At 40.1% G+C, this 21,752-nt stretch overlaps 1 protein-coding gene across 1 annotated transcript in view; it reads right to left on the reverse strand.

Annotated features, from left to right (window-relative positions):
* The window catches only part of SAMD3 (sterile alpha motif domain containing 3), a 41,343-nt gene extending 20,037 nt beyond the window's left edge, over positions 1 to 21,306 (reverse strand). Inside the window, exons 1-5 of the mRNA XM_054819614.1 lie at positions 21,219 to 21,306; positions 20,277 to 20,466; positions 15,719 to 15,829; positions 5,144 to 5,329; positions 4,758 to 4,842 (exon numbers count right to left, since the gene is read on the reverse strand). Coding sequence (XP_054675589.1) covers positions 4,758 to 4,842; positions 5,144 to 5,329; positions 15,719 to 15,829; positions 20,277 to 20,466; positions 21,219 to 21,297 — 651 coding nt within the window. The 5' untranslated portion in view covers positions 21,298 to 21,306. The remainder of the gene's footprint in view (positions 1 to 4,757; positions 4,843 to 5,143; positions 5,330 to 15,718; positions 15,830 to 20,276; positions 20,467 to 21,218) is intronic.
* Between the last annotated feature and the right edge of the window lie 446 nt (positions 21,307 to 21,752).

Consider the following 21,752-nt stretch of genomic DNA (forward strand, 5'->3'; position numbering starts at 1 on the left):
TCAGCTGTTTCATCTTCTTGTCCTCAGATAAATTAAGAGTTTTAACTAAATCTATTTCTGTAATAGGATTCTCATAAGCTTATGCAAGTCCCTTCACACATGCCTGTTTCATGAATGAAACTGCAAGCACATACATTTATGTGGTTTCCCTAGTGGGTAATGCATCTTTTAAAAAGGATGCTTTCATTACCATTTTTGAGCTGGTAACTTTATTTTCTATTCATTCACATTCACCTCCCAAAAAAAAAAAAAGCTCACTTCCACTCCAGGAAGGTTTACAATGCTTGTAACAGAGCAGGATTAGTCTGTGTTTGTCTGACACAGGAGGGAAAGGATTACACGCAGACAAAAAGCAGTAATTTACTAGCGAATAATCATTTTGCGTGCAGCGGTTACATAAATAAGGCATGTCAGCACTGGGATCCCAGGTTTCACCGGCGTCACGGCACCGCTCGGCAGCCCCGCGCTCAGGGGAGCAGCTTATGCAAAGCCCCCCGGCACGCGGTGCGGGTGGGAGCGCCCCGTCTTTCCCTCCTCGTGTAGGGCTGTCTTGAAATCACACAATTTTCAATTGTTGTCTGAGATGAAATGAAATAAGGGCAGTGACCCTTTCCAAATGGTTGGTTTTAACCCTTGTAAAAGAAATAAATGCAAATAGAATAGTATCTTGGAAGCGGTCGAGAAACGGTGTCATGCTAATTTTGCTGCAACTATGATCTTGGCTTTTTCTATATAGCCTATTTGTCTGTAACTACTTAGAAATGTTGCATTGGTTACGTTATAGACCAGAAATCTAATAATCTATTTCATGATTAAATTGACACTCATTTTTTAAAATGTTGAATGTGTTACTTTATGATAACATTGTTCTTTAAGTAGAAGAAAACATTATGGGAAAAATTCCTTAGGTAAACACCTTAAAGCACTTCTTTCCAAAAGCTAATCTTGGAACAGGGTGGGGAAATTAATTTCATTCCAAGTGCTCCACAGACCTCAAATGAGTTTTGCTCTTAGTATAAAATGATTTAATTTTTTAAATTATTATTTAGGATTTCAGATAATTCTTTCTTAATTCCTGCTTCTATAATGACATACTAAATAACCTTCTTTTTAAATTCATAGTATATAAGTAGCTTATTTGTAACCTTATTTTTAAACTTATTAATTTAGGATCATTATCATCATTCAGACTATATTCCATCAGATATCCTTTTCAAGGGCCAATGGCACAAAAACATATTTTTCTCTACTGCAAAATTAAATAGCAAATCTTTATCCATAATTCTATTTTCTTGGTTAAATCTACCAATAAATCTTGAAACACTAACCTTTTAATGACCTCTCATCACAACTGTATGAGATGATTGAAAATACCAGACTACATTTCTACGTAATGCACGCATTGCTTAAATTACTTGTTTAAAATAGTTTAGAGTTGTAAATAAAGTGTCCAGTGTTTTGGGGGGGAAAAAAACCCGAAACATCCCAAACACAAAACAAAAAAAAAAAGGCATGTTCAAAGTTTTGCAAGTAATTTTTTTTCCTGTCCTGAAAATAGTGGTGTGAATTTAGGCACTCTTAGCTTTGTTTTCTTGTTGTTGTTCCTCTATGTTTTCCAGCATATCTTTCCCCTTTCCAAGCCATTTCATTTCCATGAAAATGTTGCAACAGCAGTGCCGACATTTCCAATTCAAAGTTTCTCCAAGTTTTTCATTCCATCAAGATCTTTATGTTCTGATTTTCTGTTCTTGGTCAGAAGCAAAAAGCTAATTCTGGAATGTGGAGCTCTCTCATGGGATGACCTTTCCCTTTTCCCAGCCAGAACGCCCCACGGGCTGCCCCTGCCCACCCACGCCACGCACAGGCATGCACACTGGCGGCGGAAGAACCCAGAACAGTTTCCACAGCATCCTTCCAGCAGCCAAGACGCATCCATTTCTGGTGAAGGGCTCCAAACCACAAGATTCATGAGTTAAAAATAAAATCAGACCACTGGCAGACCTCCTCGGGGCATCGCATTAAGAACTGCTGCAGCCTTCTGCGGACCCCAGCAGATGCTGTGGCTGCTCCTCCACCCCAAAGGGTAAGCAATTCCTTTCCTTTGAAGCATGAATTTAGAGTTTAACTGAATCTAGGAACTGAGACATAGCACAGCAATAAGTAAAGAGCAATAAATTAATGCCATTAACAATACAGTGGATAGAGCATTTTGCGTAGCAGAAAGGAAAACACCCGATGGCAAAAGTGAGCTCCAGCATGCCAGAGGGAACGCAAGACTTAGTACTCCAAACTGTGTTCATCCCTTTTGTTTTTTTGAAATGCATACGACTATTTCTTTCTGCTGTAACTTTGACAAGAAATTAAAAGTCCAAAGACTTGAAAATGTGGTGTTTAGTATTCTAAATAAACTCAAATAGCTTTATTAGTCTACTGGTCCTGGCAACCATTATTCTGAGAGGCCTGCCCAGCTGAATTGCCACGTTCAGTGTGTCCCTTTCTCCAGCCTTACAAGACACCGAAAGGAGGGGGCACAGACATCTGTGCACAGCTGGCCACCCCAGGCTCCCTTTGGAGTCTGCAGGAAGAAACAAGAACTTCCGCAATGCTATTCCTCTCTTCCTAATGTAGACGCCAAAACCACATTATATGAACCGAATCTCCAGAAGGTTATACATATGTTATTTAATAACTAATGTAACTAGCATTTTTGCTTAAAATACTACTCTCATTTTACAGTTTTCCTTTTCTACATTTAGCTATCAGTCCCCAAATAAAGAGCTTTCTGCTTTACCTCTGAATTATTTTATTGATGATAGTTTTCTTAAGTACTTTCAATGTACTATTAATAAAATATAACAACTGTCTAATGATTATAAATAAACAAGTGTGAGGTATTCAAAACCTCTCAGTAAGCAATAGTTTACAACTCACAAGACCTGTGATTCAATACTGTTATCAGGAACAACAAGCTGTAATTCTTATAGTCCCATGCTAACCTGAGGCAATTTTAAAAGAAAAGCCTACAAAAACTTCATTTTTGTGAGCTGCTGAAGACACTTTTTCCGAGAAAAGATGAAAGAATGGTGGTTAGCCATTTTTTGTCGATGTTCATTTGTTTCTTAAAGGTATATGAATTCAGATTTACTGCAAGCCTCACGCTAAGTAGCTGTGCATATGTTGTAGGGTTTGTTTTAAGCTGCTGCAACACAGAACTATCTCAGATCAAAAAAAAAAAAAAGTATTTATAGCCTTTATGATCATGAAGGAAGAACAGAATGTCTAGCAGTAGGGCCAATAAAAATAAGTTTGGAGGAGGAGGTGAGGATGAATTAAGTATCCAGACCTACACCTTTAGTGCCTCAGTCCAGGCAATGGAGAGGGGCTGGCTCAGAACTGTTAGACTGCAATATCACAAACTGCTAATTCCAGCTTCCTCGCTCCCTTATGGTGGTTTCTTCCAGACATTCTTTCTCGTAAGTGTGAAAGAAACATCAAAAGATAAAGAACAACAACTCTCATGTCTCTGCCCCATCACGCAACTTGCCAGATAGTTTCTTCCAGCACCAATTCTAGCACCAATCTGGAAAGCGATGAGCCATTTCCCAAAGAACGGAATTATAAGTAGTTTCACTCAGTCTACAGTTCTGCTGCACTGAAAGCCCTTTGAAAACCTAGCTTAAGAACCTCTGTTTTAAAACAGTTTTAAAAAGTAAAGACTGTAAAAAGGTCCTCGGAGATGCCCTGAAGGTCATTCCAGCTCCCCTTGGCAAAGGGAGCCAGACGAAACGTAGCATTACCCAGGACCCCGGCCGGGACCCCTGCTGGGGTATTCAGAGAGGAATCCTGATTGAAAATAAGGGTGGACCATCGCTCTCTGATCCTTCTGCTCCCTCTCTCCTTTCTGAGATGTTTGTTTTCTTTAGACTCTTCCCTCCTACAATGCCTTGGCTCAGGGGAGAACTAGCCACCCCTTAAGCCTCACTTTTTTTTTTATTCTCAAAATTATTTTGCTTTCTGCAGGAACTGTAGATGAGAGAGATATTCATATATGTTTAAAGCTAACAATCCCCACTGAGTCTCACAAGCTTTTACAAGATGCTATAAAAGTATCACGTGGCAAAGCAATGATGTGAAGTCAAAAGGTGAACACTGTCCTCTGAGACCACAGATATGTATTCTGGGTTACGAGAGTGAAAAAACGTAGTTCAAATTTAAGTTATCTCTTTCCACTGCTTTCTGTTGTATTCCTACTGGGACCCCAAATAATTAGGCCTAGATTCCCGACATACCTAAACCAGTAGTATTATTACCTGATGAAGCTAGTTATCTAACATACAAGTGATCATATTGCATTGCAAGAGCATCGCTCATACGCTAGTCCTCATACAGACAATTTTCTAAAGGTTTCCCTTCTTTGTTTTTAAAAACAAAAATAAGTCACATTTACTTAAATTTATCCTTTGGGGAAAATCCGTCTGGAAAGAAACTGTACCTAACAAGCAACCAGGGACTTCATGTACAGGTCTGCATGATTTCACAGTGGCTTTGAGGAATGCCTGTAACTGGATTAAACTTTAATTAATATAATGAAATAAGAATGTGATTTGCCAAATATGTCAAAGTGAAGCTTACAGCTCTGAATAGAGCCAGTATATAAGAAATTTATATTGATTTCCTCTGAACTAGGTTATATTCTTGTGATCGATTATGTGGGGAAAAAAAATTATTTCCGTATTTTTCAATTTTACAATACTTACAAAGCCATTCCCATCTTCATCGAGGAATGGGTACGCCTGCAGCAGAGCATTGACAACAATGTTATATTGCTGACTGTTCGGATACCTGTGCAAACAAGATGGAGATGTAAAAGAAATAGTTCGTATTCCAGACAGTGTTGGACACTGCCTAGAGTCTATACTGACATACATTAAACTGCCTGTTTCTAAGGCTATCGAGTCCCCTCCAAATAGCAAATATTTAAGGCTTGCATGAAAACTTCCTGTTTGACTTCAACAGGTTTCAGGCCCTCAGCCTCCTCTATTTAAGCAAGCATATTGAAGAGAATGGCTTTACATTCATTTGAAAGTTTACTTCTGCAGCCAACAGGTAATGTCCCCAAATAAATCTAACAATGTTTACTCACAGTGATCCTCCTAGGTATTTTGTCATGTCTGCTTGCAAAAATTCAATAATCCTTATTCTCATACTGTGATCAGGGCATTTTTTTTCTGCTAATATGCATTTGACATCATAAGGGAAGTCTGGCAAAGCATAAGAACTTGTCCACTGCAATGTCTTGTATCTTGCAAAAAATGATTTCAGATTTTTTCTGTAAAAGAAAAGATTATGTCATCATGATCACATTCTTCTTCAATGGGAATGCAGGCCAGAAGGAAAGAAAAACAGAAGCAAAACTCAACACAAAGAAAAGTTATTTCTATAGAGATTCAAGGCTTGCTCTCTTGGTTTCTACATAAAGAACACTCACAAACGCTGCAGCCAAAACATATGGGGTTAAAACCAGATGTCAAATGTGAAATGTTTTAATCAGCAGGCACTATAAGGTGGACACTAACTGAAAGCAGAAGACAGAGCAGAGGAAGTGACTGGGGACTTGCTATTGTTGCAAAATAACTTTATCTGTCATCATTTATTATTTGTTTCCTACCAGTTCTGCTAACTTACTAGTGAGAGTAAGCCAAACAGCTTAATTGAATAAAATATTATACACAACATTAGCTAAGACTGTCCTCCCAAAGGGGAAAGCAGCGAAGGGATGAAGGCAGTTATCACCAGCAAGATGGCTGGAGACAAAGCAGACACAGCCCGTAAGTGCCCGCAGCTCCTCTCCCAAGAGGACCATCAGCACCACGCACAAAGGGCACACCCCAGCCGGAGACAGGATACCACCACTGGCCACCCAAGGCATTCCCACCTCCAGACAGCCTACCAAACCCTAATTTTGAAGGAAAACAGGGAAAAGTAGACATAAATTGAGCTGGAAGTCAATCAAGAGCCACCTAAAAGATGGCAGTGGTTCTGGCAGCCCTAGGCAGCTTCCCAGTCATAGTCGTCCAGAGTCAGTAAAGACATTTCAAATGAGAGATGCCAAAGATAACTAAAGAGTCCTGTTATGTAGGTGGTATCACTGCAATTTATGTTTTCTTTAATTTAAATCGCAGAAAGCAATTTGGAAACAACTAGCAGACTTTTAAAAGAATTTTTAAGATAAAATGCTGTCATTATAAATGACAAATGGAGACGCTTACATTGTATAAATATACAGATATCTATATCTGAATTAATCATCTGCATTCCCTTTATATTCACTGAGGAGAGATCGACACCACTGAAGGATGACAGAACAACAAGAAGACATCTAAATCAAACCAGATGTTCTCTCTCATGTATTTCTCTCCACTAATTATGAAGGAAATTAAGACAGTTACCACAGTTGTTGAAATCTACACCGTATATATCCCAAGTTAGGAACCCGCCATTTGGTAGGTGAAAGCTCCCACACAAAGGCATGTGGCTGGACCAGGCACTGGAGACACTCTGGAGTCCCTTCCAAGCTGCTCTGGATATTAAGTCTATGAAAGTTATGGAGGAAAATACTACTAGACTTCAGTCAACATACAAGATTTCACTCCTAAAGGTCTCTGTGGTAGCCTACAAACAACAAATACGTATATAAATAAGAGTTGTGAAGAGTTTTAACAAAACCTCCCAATGAAGACCTTGCTATCCAGCCTCTTTCAGATAAGGAAGTAAAAACAAAACCAAACAAACAAAAAACCAAAACCCAAAACCAAAACCCAAAACAATCAAAAAACCAACCCACCCATGGTAGCCAATATCTTTAGGCTGGCAAAATCAGCTGCAAGACCAATGGAAGAACATTTGCAATAGCTTTGTTTACAGCACTTTGAAAGATTGCTATATATCTGTGAGTCAGATTATTTTGGGCCCCTGTAGCCGTAGTTATAGCCTGAATACCTTCTTGAATAGATTAGCCTATAACTCTCATAACCTTGTTGACCTGTTTATGCTGCCACACCATCTCGGTATCTTTTAAAATAGGTTGGTAGCTTTCAGGCTGGCAAAAGCTCTACAGCCATGACATAACTCCACCAACCCCAGCACTACCACAAACTGCAATGCAGTACTGAAAAAAAAATAAAAAAATTTGGGAACTGTCATCTGATCCTCATAGTTATATTAATAGTAGTAGCAGTACTCACAGCACTACTGTTTCCCCATGCAAAACACGTACAAAATGGGCAGGGCTGCTGTCTCTCCAAGCTCACCAGATTTTATGGGACACAGATGGTTAACAGTAGGTGCAAACTTCAGTGAACTTCTATTAGTACTTTGCAGTCTCAAAAGAAGGAACATCTGTGCAAGAAGTGACAAACAATCCACACAGACACATTCTTGTCCTTTTTTGGTGATAAATTAATACACAAATGGGAAAATAAAATCCAGATTCTGAAATCGCTTAGAAATGCCTCCTATGCAAATAAAGTGCAGATGTTCATCAATGAGGAGCTCTGCAGCCTATGAAGTTTGAATCCTGTACTTTCACCAACTTTACTGATGAAAGTGATGTATCAGGCTGCAAGTTTGTGTATACTATTTTCAACATGCTGTCATTTAAACTAGCTCAAAAACGTACAGTAATTTGTGGCTGAGCAGCACTGATATTCCTGTTGTTGCTGATACCAGTGAAGTTGAATTGCCATTTCAAAAAGTGGAGGGGCTTAGCAGGCTCAGTTCAGGCACACATTTCCTTGAAGAAAATAAAAATTTTCTTGGAGTTGGGATGGCTAATAGCCAGGGAGGCATGATAACTCTCTCCTCCACCAGTCTCTTCACATCTGCCAGCACAACAAAAATACTACAAATTCCATTTCTCTTCAGCCTTACCCAACACAGAAAATACTTCCTTGCTGTCCAAACAAGATCGAAAAATTCTTTTAGTCTCCACAGTACAAGAGATTAAATATTTTACTAGCTTTTGCTGAAATCATTGCTGTTGGGCAGTCATGTTAAATACATGCAGTCATATATTACAATTAAATACAAGTTTGTTTGAAAAGAGACACAACTCCACACTAAACTTTATCCCCAGAAATGCTCACATGCAAACTCGCTTACCTAACAGAACAGCTCAGTTAAACTGTATGTGCACCGTGATTTACGCACATAGCCACGAACTTCCTCGATTGCGGAGAACAGCATTACAGCTAGAGATTTAGGTACAAACCAATAGAGCCTGTTTCTAACCATCGCTCTCTGGTCTTCTAGCTGACCTGAGACAGCGGTAAGATCAAGATCCCAAAACACAGATTACTACATCTTTTCTCTTCTCTCAGCTCTCAAGACATTTGATGCTGCAGCTAAATCAATCTGATGGCCAACTGCTGCCAAGTGTCAGTCCCTCTCTCCCCCCACTGCCACATGTCTTTATCCCTTTCTTACTGGTACTGGGAAGCCTCTAACCCTGCAGCAAGTTACTTCAAGAAGCTACAGTGATGAAAGTCCTCATTTTCCTTCTTGGTTTATTTTTCTCACAGTTCAGGTCCCCAAAATAGCTCCCCATGAGGTGAAACAAATACCAGTGCAGATGAAGCAAGCTGGTCTCGTTATGTTCAGCTGCGACACGGAACTGCCTCCTAAGAAGCGTTTCCTCAGTAAGGACACAACTAGTCACGGAGCTTTTGACCACTCAGCTTTCGTAGATGCCCACTTTACTTACTGTACTAAGTCACAGCACTGTTTCACACAGCCATTTCTTTCTTTGGCTCAATTACAACCTTATACTGCTCACACACAGCATGTTTACTGAGACACGAAACTATAAAGTAACATCATTTTCAGAGGAGCCATTTGTCTTCTTCAGCTGGCAAAAAACCCTGAAAAAACCCAAAATTAAACAAACAAACAAACAAACCCAATAAAAGCCCCCCACTTATTTGAATTGTATAACCTCTGGGATCCCTAATCCCAAGGAATATCTTGTTTTACTGTCAAAAACCCAAAGATTTTACATACTTGCAGCATCACCCAGAACATTCTATGAAGGTTTTAGACTGCACTGGAGTGAAGTGTTGGGTGAACACAGCATTGTGGTCTCCAAGCTCAGTGTCTGTGCAACCTCACGCAGAGAGACAGGGCAGACTGAATTTGCTGTGACAAGTCAGTAAAAATAATCTTGTCATCGATATAGACAGCTCGATCAAGATAGCTGTGCAAAGTACAGTAGATATCTAGAAACAGATTCAAATACAAGATTGATTTTGTCAGTTTTAAGGCTCTGAGCATACTGGTAAGAAGGATCAGATTCCTGCATCTAGTTCATTTAGGAAAAAAAGTGACTTAAAGGCCAGCTGAGCACACATATAAACAGGCTGTGTGCCACATGCTTTTCTTATCGTCTACTTTACTGAAGTCCATGAGTCTGTGGTACCCATTGCTACATCTTGTATCAGCTCAGGTCCCGGTAACTCAGAGGAACATGAGTTCAGCAGAACCTTGCTCACATCAATGGGTTTCCAAGTTCAGCATGTCCAGACAGAACTCGGCACATGGGTGGAGCCTCAACAGATTCCTGTTTTTCACAGGTGAAGGTCAAGCCTTTCACATGTCTACACCAAACATCAGCAAGAGACTCCTGTCTGAAGATTTGTAGGCTGGAAAAGAAGTCCACATCTGCAAAGCCAAGGAAGAAACAGAAGAGAAAAGAATACCTAGAACTTGCAGATGTGAAGGAAGGAAAAGTCTGCAGCTGTAGAAAATGTTCCTTTTCCCTAACACACGTATAATATGCTTTCAACTGTATGACAATATTTAAGGTTGTAAAGGTTGTTTCCATCAAAAGGAAGAAATGATGACAGATTATTAAATATCAGAAGAAACTCTTTTTCCCCTCTCAATAGTAGGATAAAATAGGGCTCTCTTTTCTATTCGCAGTTCCGAGATCTGTGCCTGAAAGATTTTCATGCCTTTCTTTTCATGTGCTTCACTGCCGTTTCCTACTTTCCAGCACAAACGCTGTTTCCCAGTTATTCCCTAGAACCTGGGATTTGCAGTCTACCTGGGGCTCGATGATGTCTTTTACTTTCTCAGTTCCCACTAAACGTAGGGGCAGGGATGCTTTAGACTGAACGAGAAGTTGCCCACAGCAGCGTCAGCTCCAGCAAGGCCAGGGCACGGGAGCTGACAGACACGCTGTAGCTGCCCATTTCCCAGAGCAGCTCCCATTTCGGCTTTTCCTACAGAAATCATCACATTCAGTATGAGCACAAAGATACAGACAAAATTAATCAGCTTTAAAAAAAAAGTTTGCGAGATGCAGACACAACCTTCTTCTAGAGGGAGTCACGATGGTTTTGACAGCTTCCATTCTGAGGAGCTGCATCACTTAAGCGAAGGCTCTGCACTTCTGTCTCATAGAAGGGCAGCAGCTGTAGGTTACACACAGGGGGAGAGAAAAATGTTCCTCGGGGAATCTGACTGACAGAACTGCCAGCTAAATCAGGCCATTTTAAAGAAATAGAGTTTATTTGCATTGACCCATGTAAGATGTGTTATACTGTATCCAAAGAAATTCATGTATTTGGGGTTTTTTTGTTGTTGTTGGGTTTTATGACTTTGCTAGACCTTAAAAAGGCAATGCAGTTAGTATCTCCTGCAAGTCATATGTAAGACGTGGCTTATTTCTGGTGTGGAAGAAAGGAGATTTAACTTCCTCCCCCCCCCAACTTTTGTGGAAGACTCACAGCACCGTATCAGTAACAGTAATTTCAGCTCTGCTGATCTCAAGTGCTCCAAAACCATCAGCCCAGATGCCTCGACTTCCATTGAGGCAACAAGCAGAGAGAAGATATTATTGTGAGTCCTCTAGTTTTGATTTTGTTGTGTTGTGTTGTTGGGGGGGTGGTGTTTGGCTTTTTGGTGGGTTTTTTTGTGCATGTGGTTGTTTAGGTTCTGTTGTTTGTTTTTTTTTAATTTAAGTTAGTATTCTTAAGCTTCCTGCTGCAATAACAGAGACATGAAATGCTGACTTAAAAAAAGTTGGCAGAAATTCTTGCAACCACATAAATTGAAAATCTAATTCTAAAGAATCTCCCACAAACCCTACAGAAATCAAACCCCACAGATAGAACAGCTTTTATGAAGATGGAATACCAAATGAAGTGATCAGGAATCATCAAAATAAAAAAAAGACATTATTTTCTGTTATGATACATAATTCAACAGGGGAATCTACTATTGAAACAATAAATAGCTTCAGAAGTATTGAGACAAATTCATAGAAGAAAGATTCAATCAGTCACTTAACGGGCTAGATGCAATTTATGGTGTTTCAATCTCTAAACATTAGTTGTTGAAAAGATATAATCAAAAGAAGCATCTGATGTCTGGATTTCTGAGCAAAACAGACAGAACTTCTTTTCTCCTACTATTGACCATTGTCAAAAACTTAACATGGGATTTTTTTATGGCTGCTTTTCATGTCCGTATGAACTAACTGAAAAAGAAAAAAATCATCACATCTACTAGAAATAATTCTGATGTTATCAACAATAAGGTTTCTGCATAGAAACTAAGAAACTCTTAAGTTTGTAAAGACACAGTCCAGCTGAGATTTTCTTTGTAGGACTATAGCTGTATGTATATATACATGTAAAAGTAATATTTGCTCTCTTGTGTAAAGGGAGTAAAATAATATGAAATAATTGACTAAGCAACAATTTTTCAGACTAGCTACTCTCCTCTTTTTTTTTTTTTTCCTTCTTTTTAAAGCACAGGCATAAGCGTGTTTCTGATAAGACACATTAAACACATACCAACAATACTGATGTATGGGTAACGGGGAAGCAAAGGAAGGAGCTCTATAAAGATGATTAGCAGAATGACGTGTCAAAACTAAAGCAGGCCTCAGGTGCAGCTGCCCAGCAGTCGGTGCAGTTGCCTGCATCCCGACCGAACTAGATGTGAGACTGCCCCAGCGAGGGAGATGTACAGCATCGTTAACGTGGTTCCGTGCTCTGCTCACCTCCAGTCCCTATCAGCAGAGTGTTAACAGTTCAAACGTCGCACTAGTGCACGCCAGCGGGTGCCCGATCTCGAGAGGGCTTTACGGCAGGTGAGCTGGCTCCACTGAGCAAACGAATGGCTTGCAACCACGCAGGCCAGAACGGCCATCTTGGAGATGGGAGCCAAGTTTATTTTCAAATAAATCTTCCAATTCATTGGCCTTGGTATCTGCCCAAATTTACATGGACACCAGCACCACCAATATATTGCCAATGCTGGCAATAGATTTATTGGTATAGGAACGCTTATCAGGCCTGGGTTTAGTTGAACGCTGACCGCCACACCTTCCAAATTCGCAGCACGTAGAGAAGTTCAAGGCCATCAAGGCTGGCCAGGAGATCTGTTATCCTGCTTGTGCACATAAGCCTGCTCTGAGCAAATTACTTCAAAGCGTTCAGACAGTAAATCTGTTACACAACACTCAAGAACTACAGAACACATTTTTATAGAAAGAATAAATGTACAAATAAACCTGTATCGGGACATCACTCTTGAAGGAAAACAGCTGGACCATCATATTGGAAACAGTGAGAAAGGGATACGTTGGGGATGTCATTTGATAAACAAGCACCTTGAGGAAAGGCAGACAAGATGTATAAACCAACCAATAAAAGGTTGGTTTTTCACAGCAGTGTCAGGTATTTACAAGTAATGACAGCCTCTGTCTTAGCAACGAGATAAACACCAGGCTGCCAGGAGCCATCAAACTGCTGGTACTCCGATAAAGAAAAGCAGGTATAAGGGAAATGTATTTATTGAATCGTCCCCTGTAGCTATCCTATTGTCCTCACAGAAAAGCTCTGCTTCAAGATTAACCTTCTTGGGAGATTAACAGACTGGCTGTTTTAACTTTTTGCTAGCAACCACGGGAGTAATTCCACTAAGGTAACTTGCAAACCTCATCTGGTTATACATAATCATAATATCAATACATGAAAAAGAAAATTCTACAATTGCTGCATCCACTTAGTCTATTTTTGTAGTTAAACACTCTTCTTTGATATTTTTGTGATGTTTAGTAATGCAGAAGAGTATATGAATATAAAAGAGTGCATTAACGCTGTTGTTAGGACTATCTACACAGGAAAGATACAGAGAAACTTTGAGCCAATTCACCAGTGCTAATAATCCATAAAAGCACACACAAATCCATTTCAAGCAAAACTATGCCAGTTATTGAAGCTGTAGTTGCATGGGTCTGGGGAATGGGGAGGCAGGGGAGCACAAAAAGTTAATTCTTTTTCAGATGGGATAAATGGGGAGACAAGAGGCTACAAGTGTAACTCTGGCAAATATCAACCACTTGAACTGTACATTTAAACCAACCCCACTGAATTAAACTAACCCCTGGCAGAATTGCCTCTTGAAGTGCTTATATGAACCGCTCTGCCACGAAATAAATGGGTGAGGTGGGAACCCCCACTAAAGAAAAGTGGAAGTTGTCATTGTTCTTAGCTGCTTTTCCAAATCTGGCCTGGCTGATGAGAAATGGGTACCTATCCTTCTTCTTATTCAGAAGATGACAGTCCAGAGTGTTTTATTTGCAGAACCACCTCCCTGTACAACTGCAGCTTCCCCTTCCCCATTAGTTAAGATGAGACCCTGGGCAGGGAAGGGAGGCAGCAGGGAGGCAAGAGAAATGCATAGACATTAAACATTCCAACTTTAAAGCAATGGGGAAAACCCACTACTTGATCTAACAGAAATATCAGATTAACATTATGCCAAAATACAAAAAATAGCCACCATTAATCTGATGTGAAAAAAACACTTTTCACCATGGCACATAAAATCCATAGACTGGAACTAAGCTAGCTTTGAAAGTAAGTACATTAACTGAATAGGCAGGTGGGTTACTTTTATACTCTAGGCTAAGAATCTATCATTACATTATAGTCAAAGCAACTTTTTCTGTTTCCATAATAAAATTTCTAAAACAAACATCTTGTTCAACCCTTCACAACCTGCTTATATGCTTGAGGGGATTTATGCTGTCTATAGAACATTAAATTTTTCCATCAGTTGTTGAAAATGCAGTGAGTGAGTGCTGTAGGGAAAGGAAGTCAGGAAGAAAAGGAGAAAAACCCAAAATATCAACCCTAAACTCTATAATATTGCATTTATCAGTGTGGATCAAGTCACAGACATATCTAAACAGCAGCATTCACCTCCAAAAATAATATATAGCTAGGGATCAGGCTAGTGCAGCAGTTAATGGATGCAAGGGCTCTTCAGTCTTAGTCAATTAAAACAGCTGTTTTGGAGAAAGGCATTTGCCCGCTTCTCATCTGACCTTTAAAGAGAAGCCCTCATAAAATTTACTCAGGTCTTCAAGACTACCAGCCATCACAGTTCCGCTGACTTTTAGGGCATCTGCTACTTCACTGCGCGGGGCACTTCCATTTACAGCGGCAGACTTCCCTCCTCTCCCGCTCCTTTGCCCCAAGGTGAGCTGCCGCTGCTCCTTCCCAGTCCCTTTCCCTTAGCAGGGCCTGTGAAAGCTACCGCTGACAGCATTTCCTAAAGCCAGTGTCTATTCTGGGTTATGCTGAATCACACCACCCATTTAAAAGTCTTTATACAGCACAAGGCAAATTACTCATCATTAATTAAAAATGAGCATCCTTTAGAAGTACAGGCTAAAAACCATCATTGCAAGATCATTTTAATGGTTTGTTCTCAGGGTTTAAAGTTATTTGGGTTTGTTTCGTTGGCAACGATGCTGACAGAATCTTTGGGTTTAGGTTCTTTGTTTTGTTCTTTTGAAGCTCATAGCAGGACTTTATTTTAAAAGCGTTAACTATGTGATTCACCAAGCCCTGTCCTCTGTTCCCTAACTCCCTGTTACCTCTTTTAAAGTGATAAAATAGACATTTTTACAGAAAGACCTCCCCTTATCTCATAATATCAGACTGATAATGAAACCATCAGTCACATCTATGGGAGAGAAATTCCAGCAGACGGGAATAAAGAAAGGTAATGACCAGCAGAGAAAGCTTTGCAAAAAAAGAAAACAATTGCCTTGAAAGAGGAACAGGACTCTTTAAACGCCAGCTGCCTATCTCAAAGGGGAAAAGCACGTGCTGAAAAAAAAAAAAAAAGAAAAAAGAAAACCCACAACAAAACCTCCTCCCTTGCCTCCAGTTTTTAAGACAACTCATTTTGATACCCAAGGAAAATAAGCGTGCAAATGGAACCAGCATGCCTACCTTCTCAAGTGCTATATTTAAGGTGCCTCAAGCGCAAGATTTTTTTTATTGCCATATTCCCCTCTGTAATGATTAATTTGCCAGATTGCTATTGAAAACACATCTGTAAAAGAGGTTTTTCAAAAACTAGACAAATAAAGATAAACTTGTATCTCGCCCTCTGCATGAGGCGAGATGAGATAATGAGCAAGGACTGAGGATGGAGAGCAGAAAAAAAAAAATTAGACTATGGTGTTGAGTTGAATCCTAATAAATTGGATGTTTTATAAATATACCTGAACCTGGCCTCCAATAATTAAGATCGCTTTTTACAAATTATCTGTTTAGTCTTAACAAAGCAAAAAGAAGTGTTTATGTCACTTTCAAATGGTAAGATAAATTTAGTAAATGCATTATAAACTCACTTTTGCTTTAGCACTCTGTGATCAATTAGTCCTCCTTCACTTTTAGTCAAGCACAGATATTTTTTCTGCTCCACAGGACAAGCAGAATGTAACATTTGTCTGTCAGTAACCCTGAAAGAAAAAAAAAGAAAAAAAAAGGAGAAAAAAAAAGGAAATAAAAAAAAGCATTTTCACTGTCAAGTTTTGTGCCGCATATAGAAAAGAGGTATTTTAGGGTTCCAGAATACCGGTGGCAGAAATAGAAAAGGAGAAAAATTAACATATTAAACAGTCATGATTTTATGTGATGCTGATGTCTCTTAATCAATCTCTCATTTGATAATTGTATCAAACTCTGACAAATTAAAGGGAAAACTGTAAATAATACTGCCTAGTGATATTCTAATTACTACACAGTTACAAACCCCGAGAAAATAAACCTTCTCGGCATTGCAGGATAACTGCCATCTTCATAGCCTGGCACGTCCTAATCTCTGGGAATAACTAATTAAAATATGCAAGGATGGGAGGAGATTTAGAGTATGGTAAGGTGGTTTCTATTAAACTAGAATCTTGAACATGCATTTTCTCTGAGGGTTAAGTCCATCTTGAACCTTTGGGTTCAAGAACGCTGATTCACTTCACTCTACCAACAGACTCTCCAGCTTCTAACTGAATCGATTAGGAAACAGCACAAAAATGTTTTTAATCAGGCCACTAAGGTAACATTATCAGAATTTTCACTATTGCAAGCACTGGTGCCGAAGCCTTCTCCAGGCTTGCTAGAACTAGGCTTAGGGAAATGCAAACGCACATTGAAGAACTATGCCTCCACCAAGTTATGACACCTGGAAGTCTTTTTTGGGGATGGTACAGCTTCCTTTCTGTACCCCATCTCTTCAGAGCCTCTGAACTGCAAAGGTGCTTTATAAACTGTTCCAGCCTCGGCTACACTCACACAGGAAAGGCTATCATTGGAAGCGACATTAACATTTGCCAAGTTTATACGGGGAGTTTCCCCTTTTCATGAATCAATACATCTCTTTTTTCAGCTATCCAGTTAAAGGAGAAAAACCCAGTGTGTTCTCTATGTGACTCCTAGAAACAATCAGTCTTGGAATTGGAAAGCATCTTGATATTTACCTGGTAAATCTCCGTGTGAGCTCCTCATATGCACATGAACACAGTTTCTATCGCATGACCCAGAATGCTTCCACCTTACCAGTGACAGACACAAGATGCTATTTCTATGTCCTAGTCCAGATGGCTGGAGATCTAAGTCACATTCCATGTTCCTTCAAAAGCACGTTACATCCACACAGAGGGCCTTCACCTACCATACTCAAAACTCCATGTCCAACCAACAATTTCATTTCTGTTCCTAGCAGAGGGGTGAGCTGAGCACAATTCACACACAGTTAGAAGGTGTGCTAAGGACACCAGGATAAAGAAGTGGCCAGCCAGGAGTGCACCAAGCGCTGGGGATAGCATTCGCATAGGGAAATACCACTGGCAGCTCTTGGAAGCTCCACAGCAGTTTCAGCAGAACCAGAAGGACACTGCTATGGTGCTGCTTTGTCCTCTGCCCCTTTGGCTGAGCAACGCCTTCTCCACCCTGGCACAGGTAATGGCAGGATGAGCTGGTTGTGGGAAATGGCCTGACTGAGAAATCATTCTGCAAAACAGAAGAGGTGGTTGGTTTTCACCTGGGCTCAAGCACCACAGGAAAAGGTCTAGGAACACGCAGACTCAGTTTTCACACTTGTCCCCTGCCACCGTGGGGCTGCGCACCCAGCTATGGATGCTACTGTGAACCTTAGTGCGGTGACTGCTCACATGGCCAAGACTGCAATCCAGCCTAACATCACTGAGCAACAAAGGAAACATGAGTTCACATATATTGTGGATCTATGATTTTTTTGTCACGTACTCTGTTCCTCTGTATCAAAGCAACTTAAAAAAAATTATTATGTTACTTCAAAACAGTGTCTCGTACGCTTTATTCTAGTCATAAGTCGTTGAATTAAGTCAAAAGAAATTATTCTTACAGGGTTTTTTTTTCCAAGGTGTATCGAACAGACAAAATCATTTCAAACTACATCACTAAGACAAGCACTCCAGAGTTGAGAGCTGAGTTACAGCTACTTGCATATGAGGATACAGCTTTTAGTTTTATAATAAAATACTATTTTTACTGTAGGAGCTTTTTCATCATTCTGTAGTCCAAAAAAGCAGATTCGTTGCCCAGTGTGCAATAAGCCAATTGTCACACACACACAGGAGAGATATTGCTTTTTATTCAGGCCTGGGTGCTCGGTGGATTTCCATCAAATCAAGCGCACCTAGTGCCGGTGCTCTTGTCATATTTATACACAAGCGTTACAAGGTAGTACGCTCCCAGTTACAATGACTGGGTCAGGTTTCTTTGCCTAGCATGTAAACTAGAACCCATGCTCAGTTCTTGGTCCGCCTTTATCTTTTGAATAGGTGGTATCATTGGGGTAGGGGGCTCACGGGTCGCAGATCCTCCTGCCAGAATTGCCTTTCCCCTAGTTTCCCAATAATTTTGGTAATTCTAAATGGTTCCTTAGGGTCTGCTGATCAACTAACAGTTCATCAGTTACGCTTCTACCTCTTGACAATCACTCCTTAATTAATACATTGTTTGCATGGACATCAACTAACACAGGGGCAGGACCATACAATAGCCGTCCTTAGCAGTACCTAGCAACTATCTGTAACATCCTTAACTACAGAGTCATGATTAACTTTTAAATTCGATGCAAGATATCAATTCTATACCCCAAAGTGCATGAAATATCTTGATTTTTTACTCAACCTAAAATATATGACTGAATGCATTTCTTACACGTGCTTGAGTTTTATTCTGTAGTTCTTGACTCTGACACAGAAAACGTTTCAGAAACAGCAGGTTATTCACCTATCTTCCCTACAAATAGAGGAATACCAGCATCTTATTTTCCAGGCAAGAAGACTGGGCAGGGAAAGATTTTAAGGTGAATTACATTCTTTAATATTTGAGCTTTCCAGCATTTGATTTCCTGGAGTCTGCAGAACTTCACAGAAAAGCTGTGCCCTCACACTACTGTGTGCTCTTTGTGGGACCGTAAGGCCTGATTTGCAGGACTGGAGAAGTACACAGGGAACAGTCACACCTGAGACCCAGTCTTGCCAAACCTCCCTGACAAAGATGAAATTGAAATATTCAAAGCAGCATTCTAACTGCCCTAAGCATAAGGATGTTTTCTTCTGAACCCCCCTGCTAAAATCACTATGTATCTGCCGCACTTTGGATGAAGTACAGGGCCCACATACAGTAGTCTTCTTCACAGCAGACACCTGCTCTACCACCTGCAAAGAGGGAGCTTCCTATAAATCAAGTGAGGCAGGACCCTGGTGCAGAGAACCAAGACTGGCTGTGATTGCATACTTCAGGTCTATGACAAATCACACATGTGCCGACATGGTCCTCTTCCTGCACTTCCCCTCCCCCTTCCCCTCCAATGATGCAGGACCGTTTCCCCAAGGGATTTCATAAATTCTTCCACAAAGACAACAGGCTACACCTTAGTTCTGCTCATGAGTGCAATTTGGTTGGAAATAACCCAATCATCACCATTTACCATGCTTTGGTTTGCACTGTGGAATCATCTCAGAGTACATAACCAGGACTTCTTTTGGATGAAGGCAAATGCTACAGAGAATACTCTACAGATCTACTTCTACTGGGCTACTACTGTGTACTACTGCAGGCTTAGTGCTAGAGTCTTCTCCTTCGAAAAAGTGCATTTTACATCCATGGCAAGCCATTCTCTACTGTCAGGATTCTTGGGCTTAGAAGAGACTACTGGGAGCATCTAGAAAAAGTAATCCTGCAAGACTTACAATAGATCAGAATGTGGGGGGAACCAAACCAACCAACCCACACCAAAACCCCCAACCAAAAAATCCCACCATCAACCTCTCCTCACCCCCCCCCCCCCGCCCCACAAGAAGCCCCAAACAAACAGAAAAAGAAACTCTGCTCAACCAGGAGCCAGAACATGCTCAGTGAAAACACTCTCTGTGGCATTTGTTTTTTAAAAAATCTCTCTAGTTCCACACAGTGGGATTATAAAACGCCCACATCTAGATCAAATTCAGAGCTTCCTTAGAGATTGAATTTAAATACACCTGTGACACAAACACTATCTCTGGCTAAATCATTATTTTACTCCAAGACCTGCAAACTTTTTAAAGTGCTTCAAAAGCTTAATATCACAAATACAGACAAATTTAGCTATAGTGAAAGTTTGACAATGCTTCATGCAAATGCAGACTAGGTCCTAGAACTGAAAATGACAAGCAGTTTAAATTAATTAATGGTGTTGTTCAGGCCCCACTTAAAACCACAAGATAATAACCTTATTTTGCATTTCACATGTTGTTAGAGATATTCAAAGTATAAAAATTAGTTACAACTTCCAGCTGAAAAGATAGTAAATGCCAGTTTTAAAATGCTGTGAAAAGAATACAACTATACCCAGACCGATATTTTCTGTGCCATGTACAAACTCACCCACTGATTACTTCTGGATATTTTGGAGAAGCTGTTTCACAGCAGTATGTAAGGGATTCTAGCCCACTTTTTTGTTGCTGGTATTTATTAATTAGGTCCATCAGCACTGCCTGGTGCCCAATCTTCTTCACCAGCTGCTGTACCATACGATCATTAAGAGCCAAAAGAGCTGCTCCACTTACTTCTTCTTCTGCAGATTGAAGGGGATTAAAGAATTACTGTAAAATAACTTTATAGTTACAGTAGCATTCTATAAGCCTAAAAAACGTTATGATGGAGGACAGGTCAAAGGCAAGGATGCTTTCTGCTGCTGCTGATCTTCAACAGCTAGAAAGATGTTGTTTTAGCTACTGTCCTTTCCCAAACAGTGCCAGGAGCCCTAGTCACTGGCCAGACACCTTCCTCTGACAAAAAGCCAAGTCTGAAACGTATAGAAGCAGGGAGCTGACTATTTTAATACTTTTAAATCAGGCCTTGCTTAGACCACAGCAGACTGTTACTTTGTTAATGAAAGAAAGCAAGCTTTTTAAGAAAGCACACAACAAATAGCCTGTTCACCTAACCATTTCTCACGCACTCTTTTGTAGAGTGTTTATATACTCAGACCATAAAACATTTACAGGCTACAGTTGCATTATTTCAAAAGATTTATACAATATAAAATAGGCCCTGTCAACCCTTTTAAACTGCCAGCTCTGATTCAAGGTGCATCTATTTATATACAGGCTTAATCTCATCCCCCAACATTTCTCAGAGACTTGATAATAAATCTGCACACTTATTTTGATTTATCAGATCCACAGCAGTTCTCACCCTAATAAATTTCTATACGAATCTGAAGTTAGCATATACATACGTGTCCCAAAACAAGGTAGGCAGTGCCAATTAAAGGCATAGAAAGATACACTAAACAAACCCCACACAAACAACAAAAATGCTTACCACGAAACTTAGGAACTAGTTCTCCTAAATTACTCTGTCTCAACCAGTTGCAGACTTGATCAACCGACCAATTTTCCATCTTCAGGTACTGCAATGCTAAATTTCACCATGAAATGAAAAGAGGATTATTTTTATGCTGAACTCTACACTGAATTCCAACATTTCATAGGAAAAAATGCACTTAGCAAATAACATTACACTTACATGCTCTGCATAAAAACAGTGCAAAATAATCCAACTAATGCCTGTTGCAAGTGGCAACCTCCTTGAATCCCTTTCTTCACCTCCTCTCCCCTCCCTGCCTTCCCTCTGCTCCAAGAGGCAGCCTCATTCCTTATAAAACACGACCTGCTCCACTACCATTAACACCCAGGTTTCCACACAGAGAGGAAAAAAGGTGTGAAATTCACCACCACCACGCTCATCAGGAAATGGCTGACATTTTACAGAAAGAAGAAAAAAACCCAACAAAACAAACCAAAAAACCACCACACCATCAGATAAGAGCCTGTCTACTATATGCTCATAGTAAAT

Source organism: Grus americana, chromosome 3 (assembly GCF_028858705.1).
Source record: "Grus americana isolate bGruAme1 chromosome 3, bGruAme1.mat, whole genome shotgun sequence".
In the NCBI taxonomy this organism is placed as follows: domain Eukaryota; kingdom Metazoa; phylum Chordata; class Aves; order Gruiformes; family Gruidae; genus Grus; species Grus americana.